We start from the raw sequence: 24,720 nt of genomic DNA on the forward strand, positions 1-24,720 counted from the left end.
CTTGTGCTCTGACCCACTGAACAAATCAACTACAGACACCTAGTGGCAAGCCTTAGGCCCGTGAAAAGGAGTAAAAGAAAGGGGGTTTCAGGCAGAGAAGACTTTCCCAAAAGGTAAGGCATGCAGCTTCATTCCGGCTCACCTCCTCAGCTTCCTTCTGGGATGTCTTGGGGACGTAGTGGCACCGATTAGCATAGAGTGGTTTCAGATCCTGGAAAGGGAAACAGCAAACCAAAGAGTTTGGGTTTTGGAAAACAAAGCAGCAAGCGCTCTGATGGGTAATAAAAGATTTGAAAATGCGCGCGCATGCTCGTACACACACACACACACACACACACGAGCAGGCAGTGGGTCGGGTTAGTTTCTGAAAGCTGCCCATCTATGGGCCCGAGAATCTGAGGATTAGATACAAATGTTCTCATAACTGCTTTCCACTGGGCCACTTGGTTAATGACAAATTAGGAAACTGATTGAGAAATCGGTTCCTTGAAATTTCCTCTCTGGTTTTCTTTTATTTCTAGTCTTCATCGTCTTCCCAAGAGCCCCCAGGGAACAAGATGCAGAACTCTTGCAACATCATACTCCCAAAAGGAGGGAGCCCTGCTCCGACGATGAGGTCTCATTGTCACCTGAGGACAGGACTCAGGCTGGCTGACATGCTCGCTGCTGTCACTGCCACAGTGTTTCCAGAAGGAAGAGCTCAGGAAGCAAGCCCCAGGGGGATGAGCAGCTACGGAGGCTGCTGTAGATTTTAACTCAGCTGAACTATAAGCCATTTTCACTCAACTACACAGATTAGATAAAGACCGTGACCTCCAAAAATACTGCGAAAGCCCAGAAGACTAACATGGGGCTCAAGGACAGTTGACTTACCCTCCTGGCTTGGCCAGCTTCCTGGTGAGGGAGCTCTCAGGCGTGGGGGTTGGGGTAGAACAGACAGACACGATCCAGCGCTGCCCGGGAACTTGCAGGCAGGGGATGCTGTTCACTTCTGGGGTGATGCTAAACATCCCCCAAGGGGTAGGAGGCTTTGGCCAAAAGCAGGCTAGGATGGGACAAGCAGTTTACGCAAAATGACCTGTGGGGTTTGGCCAAACCACCCTCCCTCCTGCCCCCACTTTTCTCACCATTTTCAGTAACCCCGGTGGCTGCTTTTCCCACCCATGATTTGCCATCTCCTGTTCCTGGCACCCAAGGGCTTCCAGCCTCCCAGCCTCCAGCTCCATCGAGGACCTAGGACTTTCCATCAGCTGCTTTTCTGTGAAACGTCCTGTCTGTTCAATGTTGGCTTAGGCTGGAGTCAGGCTGGGAAGGAATGAAGGTGCTCATGTTCGTACTCAGCAGGGTTTATCTTCCGTGTTTGGGGAAGAGCAGAGGCCCTTCTTATCTTGGGGAAGGGGAGGCTTGATGTGCTGTCACAGTCTTCCTGACCTCCCGGTTCTGCAAAAAGCGTTCAGCCACCAACTAAATGAAGACAGACCCGGTCACACGTGGTGGTTGTCCATGCGCTGCCTTTGGTGGCTAATCTGCATTGAGACCCCGTCGGGAGGTAGGAAAAAGTCACTCAGCTCGGCCTCGGCAACCTTTTTAATCTGAAGGGCTACCAATTGCGGAGTGAAGAGATGGAAATGAAAGTTGCTTCATGGTGAGAGGCTACTCTGTGCCAGGCTCCCTTAGGGAGGTTACTGAAGGGAAGGAAACTGGGACCCAAGAAGGTAAAGCGACTTTCCCAGCTGGCTAATGGCCGTGTTAGGGGGAGGGGAAGGGAAGGAAATAAGAGACAACCGAGAGAAGGAACAAGACACCTTTAGAGGGGTGTGTAAGAAGGGTAGGGCTTGCGAGGAAGCACACACGCCCCCAGGTCAAAGGACAGGGCAAGATGGTGCTGAAGGACTCCAACAACAGAAAAGGCAGGCTTAGGGGTGCCTTGGCCGGCTCAGCGGGTAGAGTGTGTGACTCTTGACCTCGGGGTTGTGAGTTCGAGCCCCACGTTGGGTGTAGAGATTACTTAAAAGTAAAATCTTTTAAAAAATACATTATTTATAAAAAAAGAAAAGGAAAGAAAGAAAGGAAAAGAAAAGACTGGCTTTAGGCCACCCAAGTGGTGCTAGGGCGCAAAAGTGCCTTTCATTAAACTGGCCAATAGATATCACCATACATCAATAAAGCCTTCTTCCTCTAAACTCTCTGGGTATCAGTGAGGACTGGCAGATATCATAGGATAGGTACAGGGTAAGCAGAAAGGTTTTCTTAAAGTTTCATCCAGCTTTACCCCAAATCCCTGAATCAAATGCTCTACTGTAGGCCACTAACTGTAGGAAGTGCCGAGGGCCTGGAGTCAGAGATAGGTAGGTGGTCATTAGAGGAAACTTCCAGTAAATATAACTGGATTTTTCCCCATTGCCTCTGATGGAGGCCAGTGATCAAAAAAACATGGGAGGAGGATCAAGGAAATGCAAATCAAAACCACAGCGAGGTACCACGTCATTCCCACCAGGATGGCTAGAATTAAAAAGTCAGATACCAAGAGTTGGCAAGGAAGCGCAGGAATTAGAACTCTCGTACCTACACTTCTGGCGGGAATGCAAAATGGTGTGGCTATTTTGGAAAACTGTCTGGTAGGTCCTCAAAAGGGTAAACATAGTTATGATATGATCGAGCAATTCCACTCCTAGGTATATACTCAAGGAAAATGAAAACATGTGGCCACACAGTACATGAATGTTTATAGCAGCATTATTGGTAAAAGCCACGAGCTGGAAACGACCTAAATGTCCACCGGTGAATGGATAAACAAAATGTGGTATATCCATATGATGGAATAATATCAGGCCATAAAAAGAAATGCAGCTACAGCATGGATGAGCCCCGAGAATATCATACGACATAAAAAGAAGTCAGGTCGCAAAAGACCATAATATTACATGATTCCATTAATATGAAAGGTTAATTAATATAGAGAAATCTGTAGAGAAGGAACAGTAGCCTCGTGGTTGCCTAGGGCTGAGGGGAATGGGGCATAGGGAGGTGAAAGCCCCGAATACGGGGTTTCTTTGGGGGGGATGATGAAAACCTTCTAAAACTGATGTGGTGATGGTTTGCCCGTAACAGCGAAGATACTGAAACCCGCTGAACTGTACACTTTAAATGGGCAAATTATATGGGATGTGAACTATATCTCAATAAAGCTGTTTAAAAAAAAATACACATCAAGAGTGGGAGGAGGAGGGAAAAGGAGGAAGCCATTTTAGCTCATGATGCCATCAAAATCTACTGCAGGCTTCTTGGCCACTAGGCCTCTGTTACCATGGAGACTGCCTCAGAGTGAATACTCCTTGTCAAATGGGGATAATAATGCCTGCCCTACATATCTCACAGGATTGCTGTGGGCCTCAAATGAGATAATAGATGGGAAGCCACATTGAAAAGCTAAATGCGCTCCACAAAAACAAGGCATTATTGTTATTAAGATGGCTCCTGTTGAATACAAAATAGCACGCATGCTGTGATTGGCTGTAACCAGCTACACAAACAGGTGTGTGCTCAGAGGGTAATATGCAGAAATGCTAAGACTTGCTATGTGAGGGTGGTAGGCTTGTGGATGTCACAAGTTCCCAATGTGTCATGGGCCTTTTTAAGAAAGAAAAGATGAAGAAGATGGCTGCCCTCAGCTAAAATCCAAAAGGGTGGGTCTGATATCGGGGCCTACCTTTAAATTCTTGGCCCTGAAAAGAAAATTGGGCCAAGAGCCTCTCTCTCCCACCCCTGACTCTGCCCCCTGCCCAGAAATTATCTCCTGAGACACCAGTTCAGAGACTGTTTGTGGGGCAGCACTGACCGCATGAGTTCCTCTAATCTTGGCAAACGAAGGACTGACTCTTACGCCGGAGAGGGGGGTCCAAGAGCAAGTGGGAATTGAGATAACAATGTCACAGATCATCCTTCCCCAGATCCAACCATACTCATGCCTCAGGATGACCTGCACTATTTGCCAATGTCATCGATCCACAGAAGATTCTGATAATACAATTTTGCCCTCAATTGGCTGTTTTGGAAAACAAAACATTTCCAACTAACTCCTGAGATGCTTTCATTTTCCATGCTGATTCAGTAGGAATAAAAGGAGTATTTGTGTCTGTTGTGAGGACCCAGTAAGCTGTGGTGGCTCGCTTTTGATTTTGGTTTTGGGCCTGATCAGGGCTATGTTATGACCTCCCTGGGACCTAGGCACTTTTGCTTTTGTGGGCCCCTCTATCCATTAAAAGATATTGAAAATTATGTTTTCTTTATTTTAATTATATCGAATGACTGCATTGTTATAAAGACAAATATATTTATATGCGAAAACTTCTCCTTGACCTAAAAGCTCATCGCTTGTCTACTGATTTGAAAAGAAAGGATAATATTTTTATGAAACCCTGAAAGTACTATGGGTCATAGGCACTGTCTGGAATAGTGTGGAATGGAAAGTACTAAAAGAGGGGCGAGGGCTCCTGTGGAGAGCCACATGGGAATGCCCTGAAGCCCAGGTTTCCTCAGAGAAGAGCCCAAGTTTGGGCTTCAGGAGTCAAATGGCTTTCCTCAAGGGGCAGCTTTGAGGATTTGGCCCCTAAACGCCAGGACTGGGCTCTGAGTGGAAGCTTCTAGCACTGGGGTTTTTTCTGGACCCCAATCACATCACTAAACGCCAACCCCTGTTGTAGGGACAGCAAAGTTCAGGAATCTGAGAAGAGGTGACTCTGTCCTCATGGTCTGTTCCTGTCACTGTTGAAACCTCCGAGGCCCTCAGAACTCATAGGCCTTCCTGCTTCTCCCTCCCTCCTTGTCCCCAGTGTCACTTCCAAGGCCCTTCCCCTGGCCCCAGTGCCCTTGCTTCTGCCTTCCCAAATCTCACTCGCATGTCAAAGGCTGATGCAGGGAAGCCTGTTCCTGGCCACTGGAGCCCAAGAGAAATGCTCTGGCACTTAAAGTTTATGCCCCCAGCTTAGCCCCGGTTCTCTAGATGACCGGGGGTCCAGCGGCGTCCTCATCTTGACGCTCAGCAACCTGAGACAGGGATCCTGTTTCCCCCTCCTCTGTACTGTCACAGCCCTTTAGCACACACATCCCGCCGCACACACTCAACGAAGCCTTGCTCTGTTGCACGCGTCCTCTGACCCGGGCCTGAAAGTACTCACGATGTGTCTGGCAGCAAAGACCCCATCCACAATGGCACAACAAAAGGCCGCAATCACACCGAAGCTGATAAAGACGATAGAAGCCACCAGCTGCGGGGGTGGGGGTGGGGGGGGACAAAACACAAGTGTCTGTTAGCCTTCTACTCTTGCTGTTCCTGGAGCCTAGAGGATCCCCAAGAGAATGCCAGCCAAAGCCCAACTCTGGCCTGCCACCCCATGGGGGTGCTTTTCATCAGTCACGCAGGATGAGTGGGATGAGGGGTAGGGGCCGCCGAAGGCATTTTTTACATTCTCAGGGCAAGCTAAGAAATTCACCCCGTGAGTCTGTGGACACCCGATCAAGAGGAGATTTTGCTGATACCGAGCATGATGTCTGTGGAGGAATATCCTATCCCCGTGGAGGAATTTTTGTGGCTCCTCCATCCTCAGACTCCAAAAGATGTTGGACATTTGATGTCGTGTAGTCCACCCGTTTTATTTATTGTGGGGCCGGAGGCTCAAAGAGGGGTAGTGGGTGCGCCCAGGGTCCCCATCCAGTCTACAGAAGAGCCCGGTGCCCACCAGCTCCCGGTCCAGTGTTCTTCTCAACCCCTCGCCATGGGCAGTGATGAAGACAGGGACGATTCTGAGGCCCCACACAACCCCACCTGGCCTTCTGCATGGTTGAAGAAGGAACATTCAACTTATTAAGATTTAGATATCAAAGACCTCTCACAAGGGTGGAAGTCTCTGGAACCGATCAACTCTGTGTAGTACGTACAAAAATTTTTAAGAAAAATGTTTGCTTGCACCAGACTGCCCTATACTCTGATCATGTTAGATAACAAGATTTTCCTAATAATCTGGCTTCCGTTACAAGGGAGATACTACAAGCCAATGTGGAGGAAGGTGCTTCCAGGGGCAGGGGGTGGGGGGCGGGGGCCGCCTAAACCCACCATCTGCCCGGGGTCGACCCTCAGAAGGAGACGGAATCAGTCTTTTTCTTCCTTGAGGTGTTTGGAGGTAAACAGGGGGAAATAGCACGGCATTAAACTGCTCTCCAGGGCAAAACCAAATCCAAGTCAAGGCTACCCTAAGGTTCTCCCTCCTCAGCAGGCTAGGAGGAAATACTTCTCTCCTTCAGGAGTTGTTCAGAAGCCTCTCCCCATCAATCTCACTTCACAGCACTACAGAGAATTGGTAAATAATGGATGAACGCTGTCGTGAAATTGGCATTATTAGCTATGCGATGATCAGCTCTACAATTAAAACTCCCCCATTATTTTGAATAATGTAAGCCCAGAGTGCAAAAATGACTGGCGGGGGGAGGCGGGGAGTCCAGGTAAAATGGAAGAAGAGAGCGCTGAGTGCTCCCCTGAGGGAATCTCCCACATTGCTGGGGGAGAATGGATGGTTAGAGTTCTCTGTCCCTGGAGCTATTATCTTATCTGATTAAACTTGCTGTTAAATAGACCCCATTATCAAGGTCTAGATGCCACAGAGGCTTGTACTGGGTGAGTCTAATCAGTCCACCGTCTGACCACCCCCCAGGGCATCTTGATTTACAAGTGTAATATCCTAAAAGGCAGGAACCCTCTGCAAAACTTTCCCCAAAGGTTATGCATCAGAGAGGGAGGAGGAAAGCAAAGGGCAAGACCCAGAATATTCTATCTCTTTGACTTAAGGAGACTAACCAGGGCACTGAAGGAGGGTCAGGCAAGACAGGAACAAGTCCCATACCACGGGGTCACTTTAGAATAAGTTCCCTGGAGGCTGAGGAGAAAAGGCAAAGGGGCATTTGCTTTTGAGGCCTGGCCTGGGCAACCTTAAAAAGTGTGTTACTTATCCGTATAAATATTGAGCTTTTTCAGAGGAAGAGTACGATTCTATAGCGATGAAAACTTACCATCTGCCGTTTGTTCTCAACAAGGTTTGATCCGATGATTCCAAGGAAGGATCCAAAGCCGAGCTGCAAAGCAATATGGCAAACATAGCATGTGAGAAGGTGATCAGCCTGCCCACGCGATCATATCCCGCTCCTGGATATGATTCAGGACAACGAAAAAGGCCTGATACGACACACGCGGCTGTTACGCAGATACGACGTGTTCAATAAAAGTATTTCTCCCACCATTTGTCAATTTTGCCTTGTCGAAATGAATCAGACCTAAAAAGAAACTCATGTGCCCAAAAATTCAAAGTAAAGGTCAACCAGAGCTTTTCAGAGCCTGCCTATTTCAGTGTCAATATCTATTACCCAGCGCGTGACTGGTGAGTCAGTACGAGACATACAACGGTGAAAAGCACGCGTTATAGTCTGATCTTTATCTTTATCTTTTTTTTTTTTTTTGAAAGGAGACCGTCTACTCTGATGCATGGATTACAAAGTAAAGATTTGAAATAGCAATTTTTGATGCATCTGGCACACTAATCAAACCCAGGAAGTACTTTAGAGATCAGCAAGTACCTTAACCTAGACTTAAAAAAAAAAACCAAAAAACAAAACCAAACCCTATTTTTTGAAAGCCTGTATTTGTGGCTGACCCACTGCGATTTACGTTCGCACTTAGTCACCTCTTCTTCCATCTCTGCTTCATTTATGGACAGAAAGCATTCATTAGAGGGTGAACAGAAATGGCCGTGTAAAGCCCTGAAAAAACAATCTCCCTGTCTAAGTGGCTGGGATGATGGCTCGCTGTAGCAGGTCCCATTTCCTCTCACTTTTGCCATTAGTGGACTGAGTTGGCCAGGCTCAGCCGCACACGATCACTAACCGATGGCTGTCGGTGGGGATAAAAATGCAATAAGTAAAAAGTGGTGAGCACGGACCAATAAATCTTAACACAAGCTCGGTGATGTAGTTACAGGTCTCCTTAGCCTCACTAATGGTCCGGGTTGCCCTCTGCAGCCTTACCTTGGCTAACAGGGGCATCTATTTCCACCTGAGGCCCCCAAGCCTTACAGCTGAACTTGGAAATCTAATGGACCCGAGGGCCGGGCAGAAGTGAGGTGGGGCAGCGTAGGGGCACTGGGTGCTGGTCTCAGAAACCCAAGAATGAAAGGGCATGAAGGGGGCTTGAAGGGAAGGAATGAATACAGATTTCCCGGGACTCATTCTGCAGGGCCACTCAGCCAGCAACCCCTCTGGGGAAATAGAAGCCGATGTGCACAAGGGTTATATCCCGCACCACCCAAGACGCCACTGAGAACATCCTCACTCAACAGTTAAACTCTGCCCGTCTCCCGCCTGCTCTTATTTTAAGTGTAATTGAAATGTGTTGTCATAAAGTATACTGATTAAAACCTGGTACTCACACCAGCCTGGCTTCCTACCCCAGCTCTTCCGCCGTTGTCTTTGGGATCTTGAACAGACGGACTGGCCTCTCTCAACCTCAGTTTCCTGATCTGGGAAATGGGGACTCTAGTGGCTATCTCATGGGGCTTTTGCAAGCACAGACCAGGATGGTACGTTCAAAGAACTTAGCACAGTGCCTGGCACACAGTAAGTACTCAGTAAATATTGTTCCCGTGGTTATTTCTATTTTTGAAGACATTTAACTTTTGAGCAGCTCTAACTAATTTGAGCTGGAAAGTCCTCTCACTGTTTGCTCGATTTCATAAGAGACCTTCATGTTTTCTCTTTCCCCCGCCTCCAATGTATTCCACAGCTTTTATTTTTCAGGAAGAATTCCATGACTAGTCTGTGCTTATGGCATTCTGGACCACTCGGGGAGATTGAGAGAAAGTCGGAGGCAGCTTCTTACATGGAACGTAAGTCCTCTGCCTGAGCAGTTGATCAGTTTCCACAGATAGTCACTTAATGTCGCCTGAACCCCAACAGCAGTCTTGGCCTTCAGACGGGAAACGAAAACACTCGTCGTTCCTGGTGCTCTCAAATAACTCCCTGATGATAGTGGCCAGAAGAGGTGGGCTGAAGCCTCGTGGAATGGACTGGAAAGACAAGGCACTCGGGACTAGAAGTCCCAGGTTAGCCAGTTACTTCATCCAGTTCCCTCCCTTTCTTTCTTTCTTTCTTTTTTTTTTTTTTAAAGATTATTTATTTATTTATTTGAGAGAGAGAGAGCACATGAGAGGGGGGAGGGTCGGGAGGGTCAGAGGGAGAAGCAGACTCCCTGCCGAGCAGGGAGCCCGACGCGGGACTCGATCCAGGGACTCGATCCAGGGACTCCAGGATCATGACCTGAGCCGAAGGCAGTCGCTTAACCAACTGAGCCACCCAGGCGCCCCCTCCCTTTCTTTCTATTCCATTTGAATCCACTCTGATGCATTCGGTTTTCTAATATTCACTAAGTGCTTGTGTCAGATAATAAGACATGACCTCTGCTCTCCAGCAGTTCATAGTCCAGTGAAGGAGAGACAGACTGTGGGTTAAGGACCACAGGAAAGGGTAAACATAGTGCTACAGGAGAAGAGAATAATTCATTTTGTACTACATCCCTGGCCCTGCTACCTGTAAACTGTGTGACCTTGGGCGAGGCCCTTACCCACTCTGTGCATCAGTTTCCCCATCTATACAATGGGCATCACAATGGTAACTACCACACAGGGCTGCTGTGAGGATGGAATGAGATAAAGTGTGTAGTGTGACTTCTACTGGGTATTTACCCCCCAAAAACGAAAACACTAATTCACAAAGATCTATGCACCCCTACATTTATTGCAGCATGATTTATAATAGCCAAGATATGGAAGCAACCTAGGTGTCCACTGACAGACGAAGAGATAAGGGAGATGTGGTGTATATATATGCAATGGAATATTACTCAGCCATAAAAGGATGAGCTCTTCCCACTTGTGGCAACACAGATGGACCTAGACGGTATGATGCTAAGTGAAGTAAGTCAGACCGAGTAAGACAAATACCGTATGATTTCACTTATACGTAAAATCTGAAAAAACTAAACAAATGAATGAACAAACAAACAAAAAGCATGATCAGACCTATAAATACAGAGCACAAACTGATGGTTGCCAGAGAGGAGGGGGGTGGGAGGGTGAGCAAAATGGGCGAAGGGGCGTGGAGATACAGACTTCCAGTTATGGAATGAAGAAGTCATGGGAAGAAAAGGCACAGCATGGGGAATATAGACAACAGAATTGTAATCGCGTCGTATGCTGACGGGTGGGAGCACGGCATAATGTATACAGAGGAGGAATTGGCATGTCGTCCACCTGAAGCTAAGGTAGCATCGTGTGTCAGCTATACTCAAATAAAAAATTTTTTAAAAAATAAAGTGTGTGGGGGTCACCTGGGTGGGTGGCTCAGTCGGTTAAGCATCTGCCTTCGGCTCAGGTCATGATCCCGGAGTCCTGGGATCGAGCCCCGCATCGGGCTCCCTGCTCAGCGGGGAACCTGCTTCTCCCTCTCCCTCTGCTCCTGCTCTCTCTCGCTATCTCTGTCTCTGTCTCTCTCCAATAAATAAAATTTAAAAAATAAAGCATGTGGTGTGACTTGCATAAGGTAGGATGATAAGTAAGTGGTAGTTCTAAGATTTCACAGAGGAGGAGATATTTAAATATGGGGTCAAAGATAGGTAGAGTTCGCCAGGCAGGAAACTAGTATCTTTTGAGTCATGGCTGGAAGAATTCACTCACCTGGATGATAGGTTGATGAACTCACCAGTGTTGCTGAAACTACCATACTTTTGAAAAGCATTTGAATTTAAAGAAGCATGTGCTTTCCATTTTAGTCACAGTAACGCTATGGAGTTTAATGGAGCTGATACCATTCCCATTGGATAGACAGGAAAATGGTGGCCTAGAGAACTGTATGGACTTATCCCCGGATATAGCAGGTTAATGACAGGGCCAGGACTAGCCCACAGGTCCCCTGACCTACAGCTGATGCTCTTTCAGCCACACTGTGCTGTAGAATAGTGACCTTTGTCACTGTCCCTCCCTCTCCAGGAAAGAAGTTCCCTGCAAGGATGGAGTGAAAAGTCCTATTTGAGGAAGAACTGAGGGGTTGAAAATAAAAAAGGACAAATCAACAGAATTTCCTGAAAGCGGGCAGTTGCTTCTAATCAACTGTTTACTCTCCTGAGGCCTCAGAAAGGTAAGCTCTATGGTCACCCCTCGAGAAGTGCATGGAATCATGGGAAGTGCAGACCTTTGGACCTCCATCTTGATTCCCCATTACCTGAATAAATAACCAACTTGCTTTGTTTTGGCTGCCCTCCACTCGTTGAAGAAAAAGTCAAATCACTGGAAATCAAAGTCAGATTTAAGGGCTCTTTTTGGACTGGGCTCTGTAACTTATGCTGATTCCCATTCACTGCTGCAAACACCCAGCACTGACGCTCAGAAGGATTAGTCATTCAATACATGTTAATTGGACATCGACTCTGCAGCAGGGACTGTGCTAGATCTGTGATTTGGAGACCAGAAGTGGGGGGGGGGGGGGTGGATATGATACCATGACCAATGAGACTACGACCAATGAGACTCGGCCTCAAGAAGCTATAATTAGGTAAACTGGTCCACAATTCCTTCCCATAATCCTGAAATCCACAAAGCTGTTAAAACCAAAAGGTTGTTGTTGTTGTTTTTTTTTTTTTGTAACTAACTTGGTGGTAAAACCTTGAACTGATGTGAGATTATTTTATAATCTTTATCCACTTAGTATAAAATTCACAGTTTATTAGAGAGATATGAAGGAGCTGATTATGGGGTTTTCCTCAAGACCCCACTGGGATGTTAGATAAGGTAACATATGCACTGTATTATCTTTCTAAAATAAAAAAAAAGAAGTCTAAATTCTCAAACACATCTGACCCAAGGATTCAGATAAGGGATGGTGGGCCTGTATAAACAAAGTCAAAGAATATGGCCCAACAGATGCCGTAAAGGAGAATGTTAAGTATTTTCTGGAACCATGAGTAGGAGAAATCTATGGTAGGGAGTTCAAAGATGGTAGACACCACTGCGGACCCCTGCAGTTGAAAAACGTCCCAGCCATGTCTTTTTTTTTTTTTTTTTAAGATTTTATTTATTTATTTGACAGAGAGAGAGAGAGCACAGGTAGGCAGAGCGGCAGGCAGAGGGAGAGGAAGAAGCAGACTCCCCACTGAGCAAGGAGCCCGATGTGGGCTCGATCCCAGGGCCCTGGGATCATGACCTGAGCCGAAGGCAGACGCTTAACGACTGAGCCACCCAGGCGCCCCCAGCCACGTCTTTAAGTTGGGATAGAACAGAGCATTTGGGTCAACAGAGAGAGAGAGTGCCTCCAGGAGGACATTCCAGACCAGGGTGAACAATGAAAAATCACAGCAGCAAGGCAGGAAAACCCAAATTGTGTTCAGGGCAGGAACTGACAATTTTGGAAAAAGAGGGGGAATGGGAGACCAGGCCAGGGGCATCTTCAGTGAGCCCTGAATGACAAAGCTAAGGAGGCAACAGGGAGCCAATGGAAGTTAGAACTTTCTGGCATTAGATGTCTGATTTAGCAAATCCGGATTCGAGTCTCATCTTTGAAATGTACTTCCTAAGGTAGGAACATTATTTTAGGATGAGCTGATATTTTAGAAATATTTTCAACAAGAGGTGGACAAAATTTCTGCCTAATTCACAATAAAACACAAAATCCCACTATCCAGAACCCCATATGTTTCCTTAGCAGTCGATTCTTTAATCTAAACTTTGTTGGATTTATCAAGAGTCTTCACATGTGAGGCTGAAGCCACACTTGCCTAAAGAAAGTTTCTGGGCTATTGCCTCGGACGATCCCCGTTGTCTCAGTCTCCTACTATCCCACGGTAACTCTGATATAATTTTTCAATGAACTCACACACACAGTCGCACCTTGGAAACAGAGCTGAAACTCTTATTTTTATTTATTTTTTTTCCTGAAAGGAAACCCAGGCTGGTATGGGCTTAGCAGTACAACAGCTGGGGAGAGGGTGCAAGAATGAAAGGGTTTCCACGCTGATCAGGTGGCCAACCCCATCTTGTGGGTTGCTGGGGAAACACATTTAAAGGCCTCATTCTCCTGGATCTAAGGTTAAAGTGTTACAGAGAAGAAGCAGGCTCTCCCTCCTGCCTTTTTCAGCTTTATACAACAACAACGGAGCCTCTTGTTTTTTTAGGTCTCCGGTGCAGAAACTTCACCGAAAACTCTTCTGGAATGGAATACGCCTCGAACACTCGAGGACAGTAAAAATCCTAAGCCAGTTTGTCTTTCTTTATCGGTTTTCATTTTTAAAAAGTTGCGAAGTTCAGCTTGTACAGATTAGCACGTCTTTAAAGATGCACGTGTGTACGTGTGTCTTAGGATGTTGGTACCACATTCTAGCTCAGAGAGAGTAGCTTATGCTCGATTATAATGCACCTCACTGTACAAGGGCATCTCGCTTGGCAAAATAAATATGCCCCAGAAAAGTTTCACATGAGTTTGAGCTGTGCAAATATAATTATATTTTAAAATGCCTGAGATCTCAATATTTAAATGGGTTGTAGGTATGGTAATTCTTCTTTTAATCTAATAACTGCTCCCTAATTTGTCTGTTTTGAAATTTTAAATTCTCATGTACTGTTAACGCATTTAATTAGCAAATTAATTGGAGAGAGCAGAAAGGAAGTTTAGGATGATTCTGGGTTTTTTTGCAGTTAACTCCAAAACAGCAGAGCTCCAAGTAGCCTGAAATTTTTCACATTTCTATACAAGGATCCTTTATATTCAAAGTGACCAATCTGCCAGTGTGGAGTCTTAAAATGCCCCACTATGTTCATGCTGGTTTTATCTCTGAGCATATTTTATTTCTTGGGTTTTAATTCTCCAGGTGGTTGCTGGTTGACTTGAATTAGGTTCTCCTGGGGGTATTTATTAAAATGCAGATTCAATGTGTATTGCTTTTTCAATCAAAAGGAAATTCAGGTTCCCGGGCCCTACCTGAACCTGCTGGATCAGAATCTTTGGGGGGTAGGGAGCTGAGGTCTGCATCCTCCCCCTTCACCCCCCCCCCCCATTTACCGCCGCCTTTACCAGGTCATTCTTATGCACATCAAAGCGGGGAAACCATTGGCTTAGAATTTATATAGTATCTACCTCTCTAATAACTAAACGATTCGATTAGCAAAAGCACCCCATTCCCGAATAAATCTGGATTTCTCAGGCCTGGGTCACTGTATTTGTTACACCGCGATCTGACCTCTAAACCCAAATGCATTTTTCCGCTTTTCAGTCTGCCATCTTCCCCATTCACTTTCGATAATTAAAACCCCTTTTTAAAGAAACAATCTACAGGAACTCCAAGAGCACATTTTTAAAGGTTAAGCCATGGGGCACACTGTCCTTTAGGGATGGTTCTCCTCTTAACAGTTCCATATTAGCTTTTAGTGAAACGCAAACACAGACACACGCCCCCACTGCTTCAACTTCCTGGCTAGCTGAACATCAGGTACCCGAATAACAACAATCACAAGCCCTCCTGCCTTTGTTAATGTATTCCAACCTAGCCACCCACGGCCCATATTCTATGGAGAAGGCTCATAGTCATCATTCTACAATAAGAGGAGCTCTATTCTTAAACGACATGGAAAATACCTTATCCTCACCCATGGAGACTCTGAATCTTGGCTTGAGCATTTGCTCATCCGTCAGAAATATTTTACGAAATGCAGCTACCTGAAGCACGCAAAGTCATACAGACCTTATAAATCGCCTTTCCAAGCCACCAAAGTGCAATCTTACCTCCCCTTTCCTCCTCACCACCAACCCCCCTTGCTTGTGTTTAAAAATAAAACCCAATTCTGCTGACAAATGGTTTTCTTGCCTCACCACAGGAAGTGGACTGGGTGAGTTCTCACATCACATGTTTAACAGAGGGCACCGAACGGTGTCTGTGGGACACCTGCCGTTGGCTGGAGGGAGCCCTGCCCGCCCCAGAGCCCCAGAGCCGGGAAGGAACTTCCTGGGCAGCCTTCAGCTCCCGGGAGGTGGGAGGTGCAGCATGAGTCTGGCCAGCCAGGGCTATTGAGGAGGCTCACTGTGGAACCCGTGGCCTAGGCAACCCCCGTCAGGCTTGGTCACTCACAGCGCGGGCTTGTCAAAGGCATCCATCTTTAATCCTTTCCTCTCCCTTGACTCCTCTTTCCAGCCCCACCTCTCCAAATAAATAAATAAATAAATAAATAAATAAATAAATAAATAAATAAATAAAAAGGGAAAAGAAAAAAGAAAAAAACCAACAACATAAATACATCTGACCTCTTTGCTGTACTTAAAAAAAAAAAAAATCATCCTAAACTTCCTTCCTGCTCTCTACAATTAATTACAAATTATAATTGGGAAGTCATACGATTGAGAGAGATATATGATCCAACCTCTAGAGTTAGGCTTTCGGGTTCAAGAGCAGTGTGTGTAGATCCGAACGAGGTTCATATTTGTTTTTTTGTTTTTCTTCTCTTTTTTTCCCCCAGATTTATTGAGGTATAAATGGCAAATAAAAGTGTATGTGTTTAAAGTATACAACACGACGATTTGATATAAAATGAGGTTTTGTATGTCAAGAGTTCAGTGGTTTCCAGAGTGGAATGCATGCACCATGGGGATGGATGGCTAAAGCAATCCACTGATCTATGGAAGAAACTATCCCAACTCTTGTTTCCTATTTATTGTTTATCTAAAATAGTAAGAAAGAAATTAAGCATTGCACATATTCAATAAACAGACTGTCACTGGTGCCCTCCCCCAGTGTGAGATGACAAGGTGGGCTGTCTTTGTTGGGGAGGAAGGCAAGATCCAAGCAGCAACCGGTTAATGTTGATGGTGGGGCATTGAATGTGTGCCCGGATTGTGTGATCTAGTTTTAACTAAGCCAGTCCCTACAAAATGGACAAGGGCTTTGGAAACCACAAATTGAAGATGACCCTAATGATGTAAGCAGAAGAAGCGAGCCACAAGAAAATGGCGGAGTTGACACTTCTCTCTCAAAAAACTCTCGGAGATGAGTTTTTTGTCGGCTACGTTGTGGGATCGACATTAAAAAACAACGATGCCACCTTGTATGGGGACAGATGACAGCTACGCTTGGGGTGAACACAGCATAATGTCTAGACATGTTGAATCACTATGTTGTACACCTGAAAGTAACGTAATACGGTGTGTCAACTATACTCAAATTAAAAAAAAGATCTTTAAATGATGCCAATGATAATCTAATCATATCTGATAAGTCGGCTAAAATCATTCAAAATTATCTAGTGGGCTATTTCAAATAAGGATTTATAGCCATTACCTTTCATGACAGACTTCATGTGAAGTGTATATCATTCTTTGAAATTTTAGTGTTAGTATGAAGGCATTAAAAATTATTGTTTTTAATCTAATCTCTGGATTTCCATTTTTGTATGTTTTATGAACATGCATAAAACTTATAAATGAATAAGTACACATATTCTAGAAGTAAATATTCCACATATCTTTCCTGATAGGAGTGCAGGATTACTTTGGAGATCAGTGCTGTCGGTCATAGAGCTTCAAGCTGTCCTCAGGTTTCCGGGAAGATCAGGTGACCCCTATCATCTATAGGAGAGCAGATGCCTCGAGAGAAAAGGACCTTAGCCTGAGGTTAACACTGCTAGTTAGTAACATCTCCTAGACCAGAAAACCAAGGTCCTAAAGAATGAGGTGACAAGGCTAATCAGGGACAGAGCTCAGATTCTTCTGATTCTCAGTCCAGTACTCTTCTTAATGGGCCCAGAGTTGCCCCTCTCAACACATACAGGGCAACATCGAGGAGGAAAACTGAGCAAACACTAGAAACTCGAGCAGAATTGAAAACCATCAGAGTAGAACCCGAAAGACGGTAGGCAGACAGCCACCGAGACCTACCCATGCCTTTTATACTTACAATAACTCCCGGGTAATAACCTCCGACGGTCACATTCTGGGTCCTGGTGGTGGCAGCAAGGCCCACCGTGAGAATTAACACCGACACAATGAGCAAAGTCACGGTGACATAGATGGAGTTTCGTTTCCTTCGATTGAAGGCTCCTGAAAGCACAGAGAGAAACTGAAATTACTCATTTCGGCCAGAGAAGGAATGGACTTAAAGGAAAAATCATTAGGAAGGCCTTCCTTTCCCACTCCAACGGGTCACCGGGGTTACCTCTGTGGAGTGGAATTACGGGGAAGGGATGGGGCTTCAGTTTTGTTTTGGTTTTTTGCCGTCATCAGGTGCCGCATTTACAATTAAAAAATCCACATTTCCAGTTGGAAAATGAACAACGGAAGAAATCTTACCAGTTACATAAAAACGAAACAAAAACAAATTTTTGTGCTTTCGGCATTCTATAAAAGATGTGTCATACCCACTTAGTAGAGTGTTTTTTTAGGCCAAATTATAAGGCATATGATAAATGGGAAGTGTGCGTGTGGAGGTATTAAATGAAAATATTTTAAAGCCAATATGCTCCCGAGAAAGGTTTTTTCATGAGCTGGAGATAGGAAATTTCATTTTCCGTGTAAATATCACAACCAAGCCAGGTACTGGGATTTTTTTTTCCCATTTATTTCTGACATTTGCCACCTCATGTATAAACTTTAAAATGGTGTGTTGGCAAGATCTGTCACATAACAAATGTGTGTAATAAAGTAAGTGTTTGGAGGCCATTAGTCCACAAAGATATGTATCGGGGGAGGCAGATGGGGAAGATTATAACTTATACACATTTAGGCTTATGTGAGGGTGACATAAATATAAATGACAAGAAACCTGTTCTCCTACTCAGTGCTTATCGGACATGATAGTGCAAACCAATATTTTTTTCGAAAACAGGCTTATTAAGTCAGATAGAAAAATGGTATCTAGGCTCGCTTTTGAATTTAATTTTTTTTAAAGGAATCGAGCACCGCTCCACACGCTGCCCGCATTTCTCCCGCATTTCTCCGGGCCCCGGGAAGGGGCTCTCAGCAGGAAAAACCAGGCAGAAGCAAACGGGGGGCTTGGCGGGAGAGTCCAGTTCTCTAGTGAGAAGGATGAAGCGGCAGGGGAGCCTTATGATGGGGTCGCCCACCCAGGCGGCTTGAGTGGCATTTATGGGCCTAAAGAGGCCACTAGAATCTGCTCCCAGGGCCCCATCGTTCTGAGAGGCCTCACTGCAGCCCAGACTGCACCACTGGGAGGGAGGGGAGAGGGGATGAGGGAAGGCGGGGGGCGGGGGGGAGACAGCCAGTGAGACCCAGAGGCCGGGTGGGGGGCAGGTGGGGAGGGCTGTGGCTGGCCGCGCAGCCACCAGGCGATCTGCCCTCCTGGTGTGGACCAAAGCGCCCGGAGTGCCACCCTGGGTTCGCCCCACCATCCACCTTGTCTTCCCCAGGCGGGCCCTGCCGAGGGCTCCAGGGGAGGTGGGAGGGGCTGGCGGTCTCCCCTGACGTCAGCCTGCAAAGTGAGGGGCATGACTCATCAGGGTCATTTCTAATGCGATCCCGTCCTGAGACTATTTCACATGGAAATGTCGAAGTGGCTGGAGCCCTTACAGGCACCCACAGACTGTAAAGCGCCAGACCTCACCCTGGGAGCAGAGGGAGGGAAAGTTGGGAGATGAGGCTCCTCTCCGGTGGGGCCTGAGTCCAGCCTCCACTGAGAAGAGCATAAAGGCCCACTAGTGACACCTGTGACATCAGGGCCCTTCGTGAGAGCCGGCTATTTGGGATGCAAATGGCAAGCTGACTGGTGGAAACCCCTCGAGCAGGGCTGGGAGAGGCGGCCTGCGGGGGGGGGGGGGGGGATGAGGGGGGCCAGGATTTATTTCCTGTTCACCTGAAGGTTAGTTATCCTTCGTGGGCATCTCGAGGGGTCCTAAACGAGCGTCTAAGCCAGGGTCCCCGAGTCTATTTGATGATGGATGCTTCTAGGTGAATCTGCGAGCTGGTTCCACAGAGGGGCTCTAACATAAACCTACCAACATCGCCTCCCATTCCACCAGCCTTCTCCTCTGTCACTCACCCCATCTTAGCCCTCCCCTGCCTCAAATTAGCAAAAGACGGTGAGGGAACATCTGGAGACACCAAGGGTATCTTTGTGACACCGAAAGTGTCTCAACACCTCACACAGAAAACATACAACTTTAGAGACTAAATTGGGGGAGTGTGTGTATGGTCTTTCTAATTTTTTTCGGTATCGCTCGCTTGTTCCTTCCCTGCCAAGTGGCTTTAAATCCTCTTCACAGCTCTTGGGTCTCCTTTGCAAATATCACTCTAGCTCTTAAAAGCACAGGAGCTAGGTCAGAAAAGTGACTCAGCAAACCACATGGTGTCATTTGAAAATCTATTTTTTTTCCCCTGGCTTTAGAACCTGAATTGAAAATCCAGTCAGTTGAGAAACCCGGGCAGAGATCTTACAGATTTATAGGGGCCTTGCCTCCAGACAGGATTTGCTTTGAAAATTCCTAAGAAAACTCTCTCATCACTAGGTTGAAGATCTCTTCTCTGTCCCCTGACACCCTCCCCCAAGTCACCCCCTTCTTTACGCTATAAGGACTGTAATTGTGTAAGATGAAATAATTTCTAGTTGTACCCGGGGAGTTGACCATCATAAGGAACCCCAGGGCGAATGCTTTTAAAAAGTGAAGAATCACCTCTCCATTTACCTTTAGTGTTAATTCAACTTAAAAGTCACATCTACTTAGAGCAAGACACACCTGTTCTCTGAATGTGTGGTCCAGGCTACTAAAAGGTAGCTCACTGTGTCTGTTTAGGACATTTTCCTGGTGGTTGTTTCATTTTAGAAGGGAGCCCTATTCTTATTAAGGTACAATTTGGGGCCTGCCTTAGATGTCCCCATGAACACAGGAACATCAGATTCCAATTTTGTTTAGTTAGTCAACCTACCAAAATCCTCCGTCCCATACCAGGAGGTACTTGAATAAAGCAGGAGGTCCTTGAAAACAGTGCCTATCGCAGGGTTTGATACCTAGAGAGCAGTCAGTACGTGTTGAATAAACAAGAGGCAACATATCAGAATTGCTTCTCTTCTAATCAAAAAGACGTGGGGGGGGGGAATTGTATGAATAAATATAAGCTGGGTTCGTAGAGTTGATTTTTTTAAAAATAGGACACACCTATCAGGGTCCCCAGAACTAAAAGCCTTCTGGTCAACTAGTACCACACTACCCCAATGTCTCTCACTGGTCTGTCTACTTGGCGCCCAGTATATTTCTGTTTGAACAACAACCACCATCCTTGCAACCATCAGCGGAGGGAGAGTCTGAAATCCCGTCATTGGCCTGCCCCCCCTTCCGCCCCTAGCAGCCCCCCCACAGAGCTACTGCAGCCTTCCCTCTCTGCAGTGCCCTACCTCCACCCCAGATTCCTGACGACCAGGATGCTCAGCTCTAGAAGCGCCCAATTATTTGCTGTCTCCGCCCTTCCAGATACAGCCTGGTCCCCCCCCTTCCTCCTTGGGCAGAACCCCCACCTGCACTGCGGTCTTGGAATCTGAGTCCCTCCCTTCCTCTAAAACCTGCTCAAAACTCACCTCCTCCTAACGTTTTTCTTACCAAGCCTATTGTACCCTAATCGCTCATTATTTCATGTCCCAGAGTTCCTATATACCTTACTCAATACACATATTAATTGTAACTGCCACAACTACCGTTGTAATTGTGGGTCTGGTACCCAAGCCCTATGATAAATCCAGTTCCAGGATTATGTAGCTGACGGGAATGAAGGTGTGGGTTGCCAGAAGGTGGGATGATTGTCTCTGCTTACTCATGTTTTACCTCGTGCATGTTCTTGATTACCCCCTTGATTATAGGGTATGTCATCGCTATCAGAGTGAGGCCAGGACAGGGGCCCAGTCCAGTAGCCTGTCCTGTACACTATGTTGTTGATGACTGGCTAATTTGGGGGGCTCATCTTTTGAACCAAGTAGGGTTTGCTTACCTGAGTCAGCTTTGCCACACAGGGAGGGTCCCGGGAAAAGTCCCAGCCTTGGTACATGGGTGGAAACAGGTGGCTGCCCACACAAGAGCCTCAAGGCTCTGCCAATCTCCCAAACATTTCCTTAAAGGTGCTGATGTCCGTGTCCCCCCCCCCCGCCTTTTGCAGTTCTTTAACCAGAGCCGTCCAAGGCCACTGGTGAATTACAAATGTGTTGTTTGGGAGGGAAGGAGGGCCCCGCTGTAGCAGACGTGCCCCGGCGCCTGGGGGCGGTGTTGCCAAAAGGGAGAAGGGGGTTGCTGGCAGGGGGATGTAGGGGCGCTGGTCAAATTACCATCTTCATATTGCCCAACGCCCGCTCCGCTCCGAGCCTTGGACTAACCATTCATCCCCAGGCAGCCAGCAAACGTAGCGTGCGGCACCTTGGTGCAGTGTGTATCCGTGTGTTTTAAACGTTATCGTCTGGGCTGCGGTTGTGTCTTGCCTGTAGGGGGAATCCCCTCAGAAATGCTGCCCCTTGGGGGCTGAAACACTAACCCCCACCTCCACTTCCCCTCCCCCGCCATGCAAGGGAAGGTGGCGTTGCCAGAGCTGAGTTAAGTGGGAGTAGCTCCTAAATAGCCTAGACGCTGATTCAGGCCTGGGTTGTGCGGGACCCGAGCCAGGGAACTCCGGGGAGACTCCCCTGTCCAAACTGTGGAAACCCAGGATTACCACTCGACTCAGGAATTTGCTAGTGCCCTCGGTCTGCGGACTTTACAAAGCGGGATGCGTGGAGCAGGCTCGCGCGTCTCTAAGGGCTCTATGATTCTTTTCCCGCAGTGTCGAGTCTGGGCAAAGCCCGCTCGGCTTCTTGTTGCGCAGACCTTTCGAGAAACGTAAGATCGGCCGAGGGCCCCTGGGAGCCCAAGAAAGAACTCTCTTATGTCCCGTTCCCCAACCCACAGAGCCGTGTGCCAAGGGGCAACATTTAAAGCCCTGGGCCCCTAACCTGCCCACTCCCCCACGGGCCGACCGCCCGGCGCGGGAGGCCGGCTTCAGGTGGTTGTGGCCCGCTGCGGGAATGCGCGGGGCGGGCCCTCGCACTCTCGCACCCAGACCTCCCTGGCGCAACAGTCCCGCGTCGGGGAGCCAGAGTTCCTATATGTGGCTGGCGCCACAGCTGGCCAAGGTGAGGAGTGCATTCTGTGTTCATGTGTGCGCGCGTGCGTGTGCGTGTGCGTGTGTGTGTGCGCGCGCGCGCGCGCTTGTGTTAGACAGCTGGGGGAGTCTGGTACTGCTGGGTTCTGGATTCGGACCCAAGCCCTTGGCCTCATTTGGACCACGTTGCAAATCACCAGACCCTTAAAAATAAAAAAGCAAATTCTTATACTGAATATGCAAAGCCACTGAAAATACGGATCTTCCCACCATCTAGGAGATGACGCTTTCTGGGGGCCCCTCCGGTGAACGAATTCTGTTGAGACCCAGTCTGATGCAGGCAGTAGGGAGCTCATATAGGGGGGTTCAACCCTCTCCCCGCCCCCTCCTCTTGAGATGTTCCCGCAAATTCATCGGAGACCTAAGCAGATTGGATGGCAGGAATTCAGGACGGAGGAAATTTGCAGAATGTAAAGTATGTTGGCAAGAGATAATTCGATTTGGTTAAAATGTATCCGAGGCGAATTTTAAGATTAGGTGGGATCATGGTTTGACAATCCCCTCCCGCTCTCCTGGGCTCCAAATTAATTTCTCTGCCCAGTGAAATCAGAAGGCTTGGGAAGGTGCCTAACAGCTGAGGGGCACTGGATTTGTGTTTTGTTTCAAACTACCAAAAAGCAGCTTCGAGGGGCAGCCAAGTTGGTGCCTAGAGGTAGCTGTCCCCCAGATGTGATGAGAAAAAGTGTTGAACCAAATCAGGCTAGTGGGTCCCCTCCTCCCCCTCCATTCCACCCCCAGAGAGAAAGCGCGACTTCAGAAGATGCGCGGGCTCGCGCTCGCTCTTTCTTTCTAGCGCTCTCACTCGTCCCCCCCCCCACTTTTTTTTTTTTTTTTCACACTCACGCACATTCCGTGCCTTTGGAGCAGAATAGGAATCAAATTCAAGGAATGTTGATCCTGCTGCTGCAGACGGCAGGGCTGGGCTGTCTTGAGTGATTCCTTAGGAATTCCCCTCCCGCCAACCCCCTCCTCTCTTCTCCCCCCACCCCCGCCCAGCCCCCAGGGTTCCGCAAACCCCCCATCAGCGAGTAGCAAGTCCGCCCCCCCCACCACTGCAGCTCTGAATTTCTGGGCACCTTCGACAGAGTTGGGAGGGGGCGAGGACTCTGCTTCTCCTAATTGTCGTTAGTCTTGAGCTCTTAGAAGTGACGGGGACTTTGCAAAGAGGGAGCGTCGAATGGAAAGCGGAGGCGCAGGTTGCAGGCAAGTGTTTTGATCCCCAGACAGCTGGAATTTACCACCGGCTGCAAGTCTGTCGGCACACGCACACAAACACGCACACACCCGCACTCCGGGGCACGGATACTCCGACGCAAGCTTGGCGCTCCCAGCTCCGCGCGTCGCCCCCGCCCCCGCCGGGCTGCTCCCCTGGAGCTCTGGTCGGCGACCCAGACGCTGGGGCGCGCGGACCCCCTGCCTAGCCCCGCTTCCCGCCCCCTGGCTCCCGGGGCGGCCGGGGCGCTCGTAGTCCCGAGGGCAGCGCACTCACCCCTAGCTGCCGCCGCCCCTAGGAAGGGCGGGCTGGACTTACCCATGGAATCGGGCAGGGACATGTCGCTGGACCGCTGCTGAGTCAGGGACTGATGCATGGTGAAAGCTGCCCTGTGGCCCCGGCCCCCGAAGCTGCTTCACGCGGCCCCGGCTCAGGGCGCCCCGCAGAGCATCCTACTCCGCGGCTGCCGCTCCCGGTCCCTCCGAGAGCTGAGAGAGACTGCCTCTGGCTGCGAGCTGCAGTCCAAGGGCCGCCTCCCCCCTCCCTTCCCTTCCCCGCTTCTCCCTCCCTCCTCTTCTGCCTCGGAGGCAGCAGCATTGGCGGTCCGAGCAGCGGCGTGCGCTTGCGCAAGACCCCCCCTCCCTCGCCCTCGGCCCCCCCATCCTAGTTATCCACCTCCCAGCCTCCCAAGCCAGACAGGGAGCCGTTTTAGCCCCTTGGGGCCAGGGCTGCGCAGAGAAAGAGGGGGAGGCTACAGCCTGGGGCCAATCGGCCTTCTCTGTAGTTTGGAGAGAGGGTCTTGGGCAAGCATCCTGCTCTAGGATTTATAATTGGGGAGGGGGCAGAGTCAGAGGTTCAGAGTTGATGAATACACACGCGCGCGCGCGCGCGCGCACACACACACACACACACACACATTTGTGCAGGTTTGGTCTTAGTGCTTCCAGAGTGACATAATGGAGCTGGAGATGATCCAGAGAAGGGCCACTCTATAATCAAGGGGATGGGGGAGGGTAGAGGGGGCTGCCATATGAAGATAGATTAAACAAACGCAGACTCTTCAGTCTAGAAAGATGAAGGCTGGGAAGGGATGTGACCAGAGTGTATAAAATTATGCAGAGATGGAGAGAGGGAACACAGCCTCATTCACCAGATCCGAGGATTCTAGAACCAACAGCCCCCCCTAAGAGCTAGAAGGAGATTCAGCTAAAGCAAATACGACTCTGCATCAGCACCATCCCAGTTTGTGC

The 24,720-nt window shown here is 48.1% G+C and overlaps 1 protein-coding gene across 1 annotated transcript in view; it reads right to left on the reverse strand.

Annotated features, from left to right (window-relative positions):
• The window catches only part of TMEM255A (transmembrane protein 255A), a 48,516-nt gene extending 24,632 nt beyond the window's left edge, over window positions 1-23,884 (reverse strand). Inside the window, exons 1-5 of the mRNA XM_045881906.3 lie at window positions 23,789-23,884; window positions 17,027-17,169; window positions 7,063-7,125; window positions 5,178-5,267; window positions 143-211 (exon numbers count right to left, since the gene is read on the reverse strand). Coding sequence (XP_045737862.1) covers window positions 143-211; window positions 5,178-5,267; window positions 7,063-7,125; window positions 17,027-17,169; window positions 23,789-23,846 — 423 coding nt within the window. The 5' untranslated portion in view covers window positions 23,847-23,884. The remainder of the gene's footprint in view (window positions 1-142; window positions 212-5,177; window positions 5,268-7,062; window positions 7,126-17,026; window positions 17,170-23,788) is intronic.
• Between the last annotated feature and the right edge of the window lie 836 nt (window positions 23,885-24,720).

The sequence above is a fragment of the Mirounga angustirostris genome, unplaced genomic scaffold (genome assembly GCF_029215605.1).
Source record: "Mirounga angustirostris isolate CCGP_5_RB_7025 unplaced genomic scaffold, mMirAng1.0.hap1 SCAF_11, whole genome shotgun sequence".
Taxonomy (NCBI): domain Eukaryota; kingdom Metazoa; phylum Chordata; class Mammalia; order Carnivora; family Phocidae; genus Mirounga; species Mirounga angustirostris.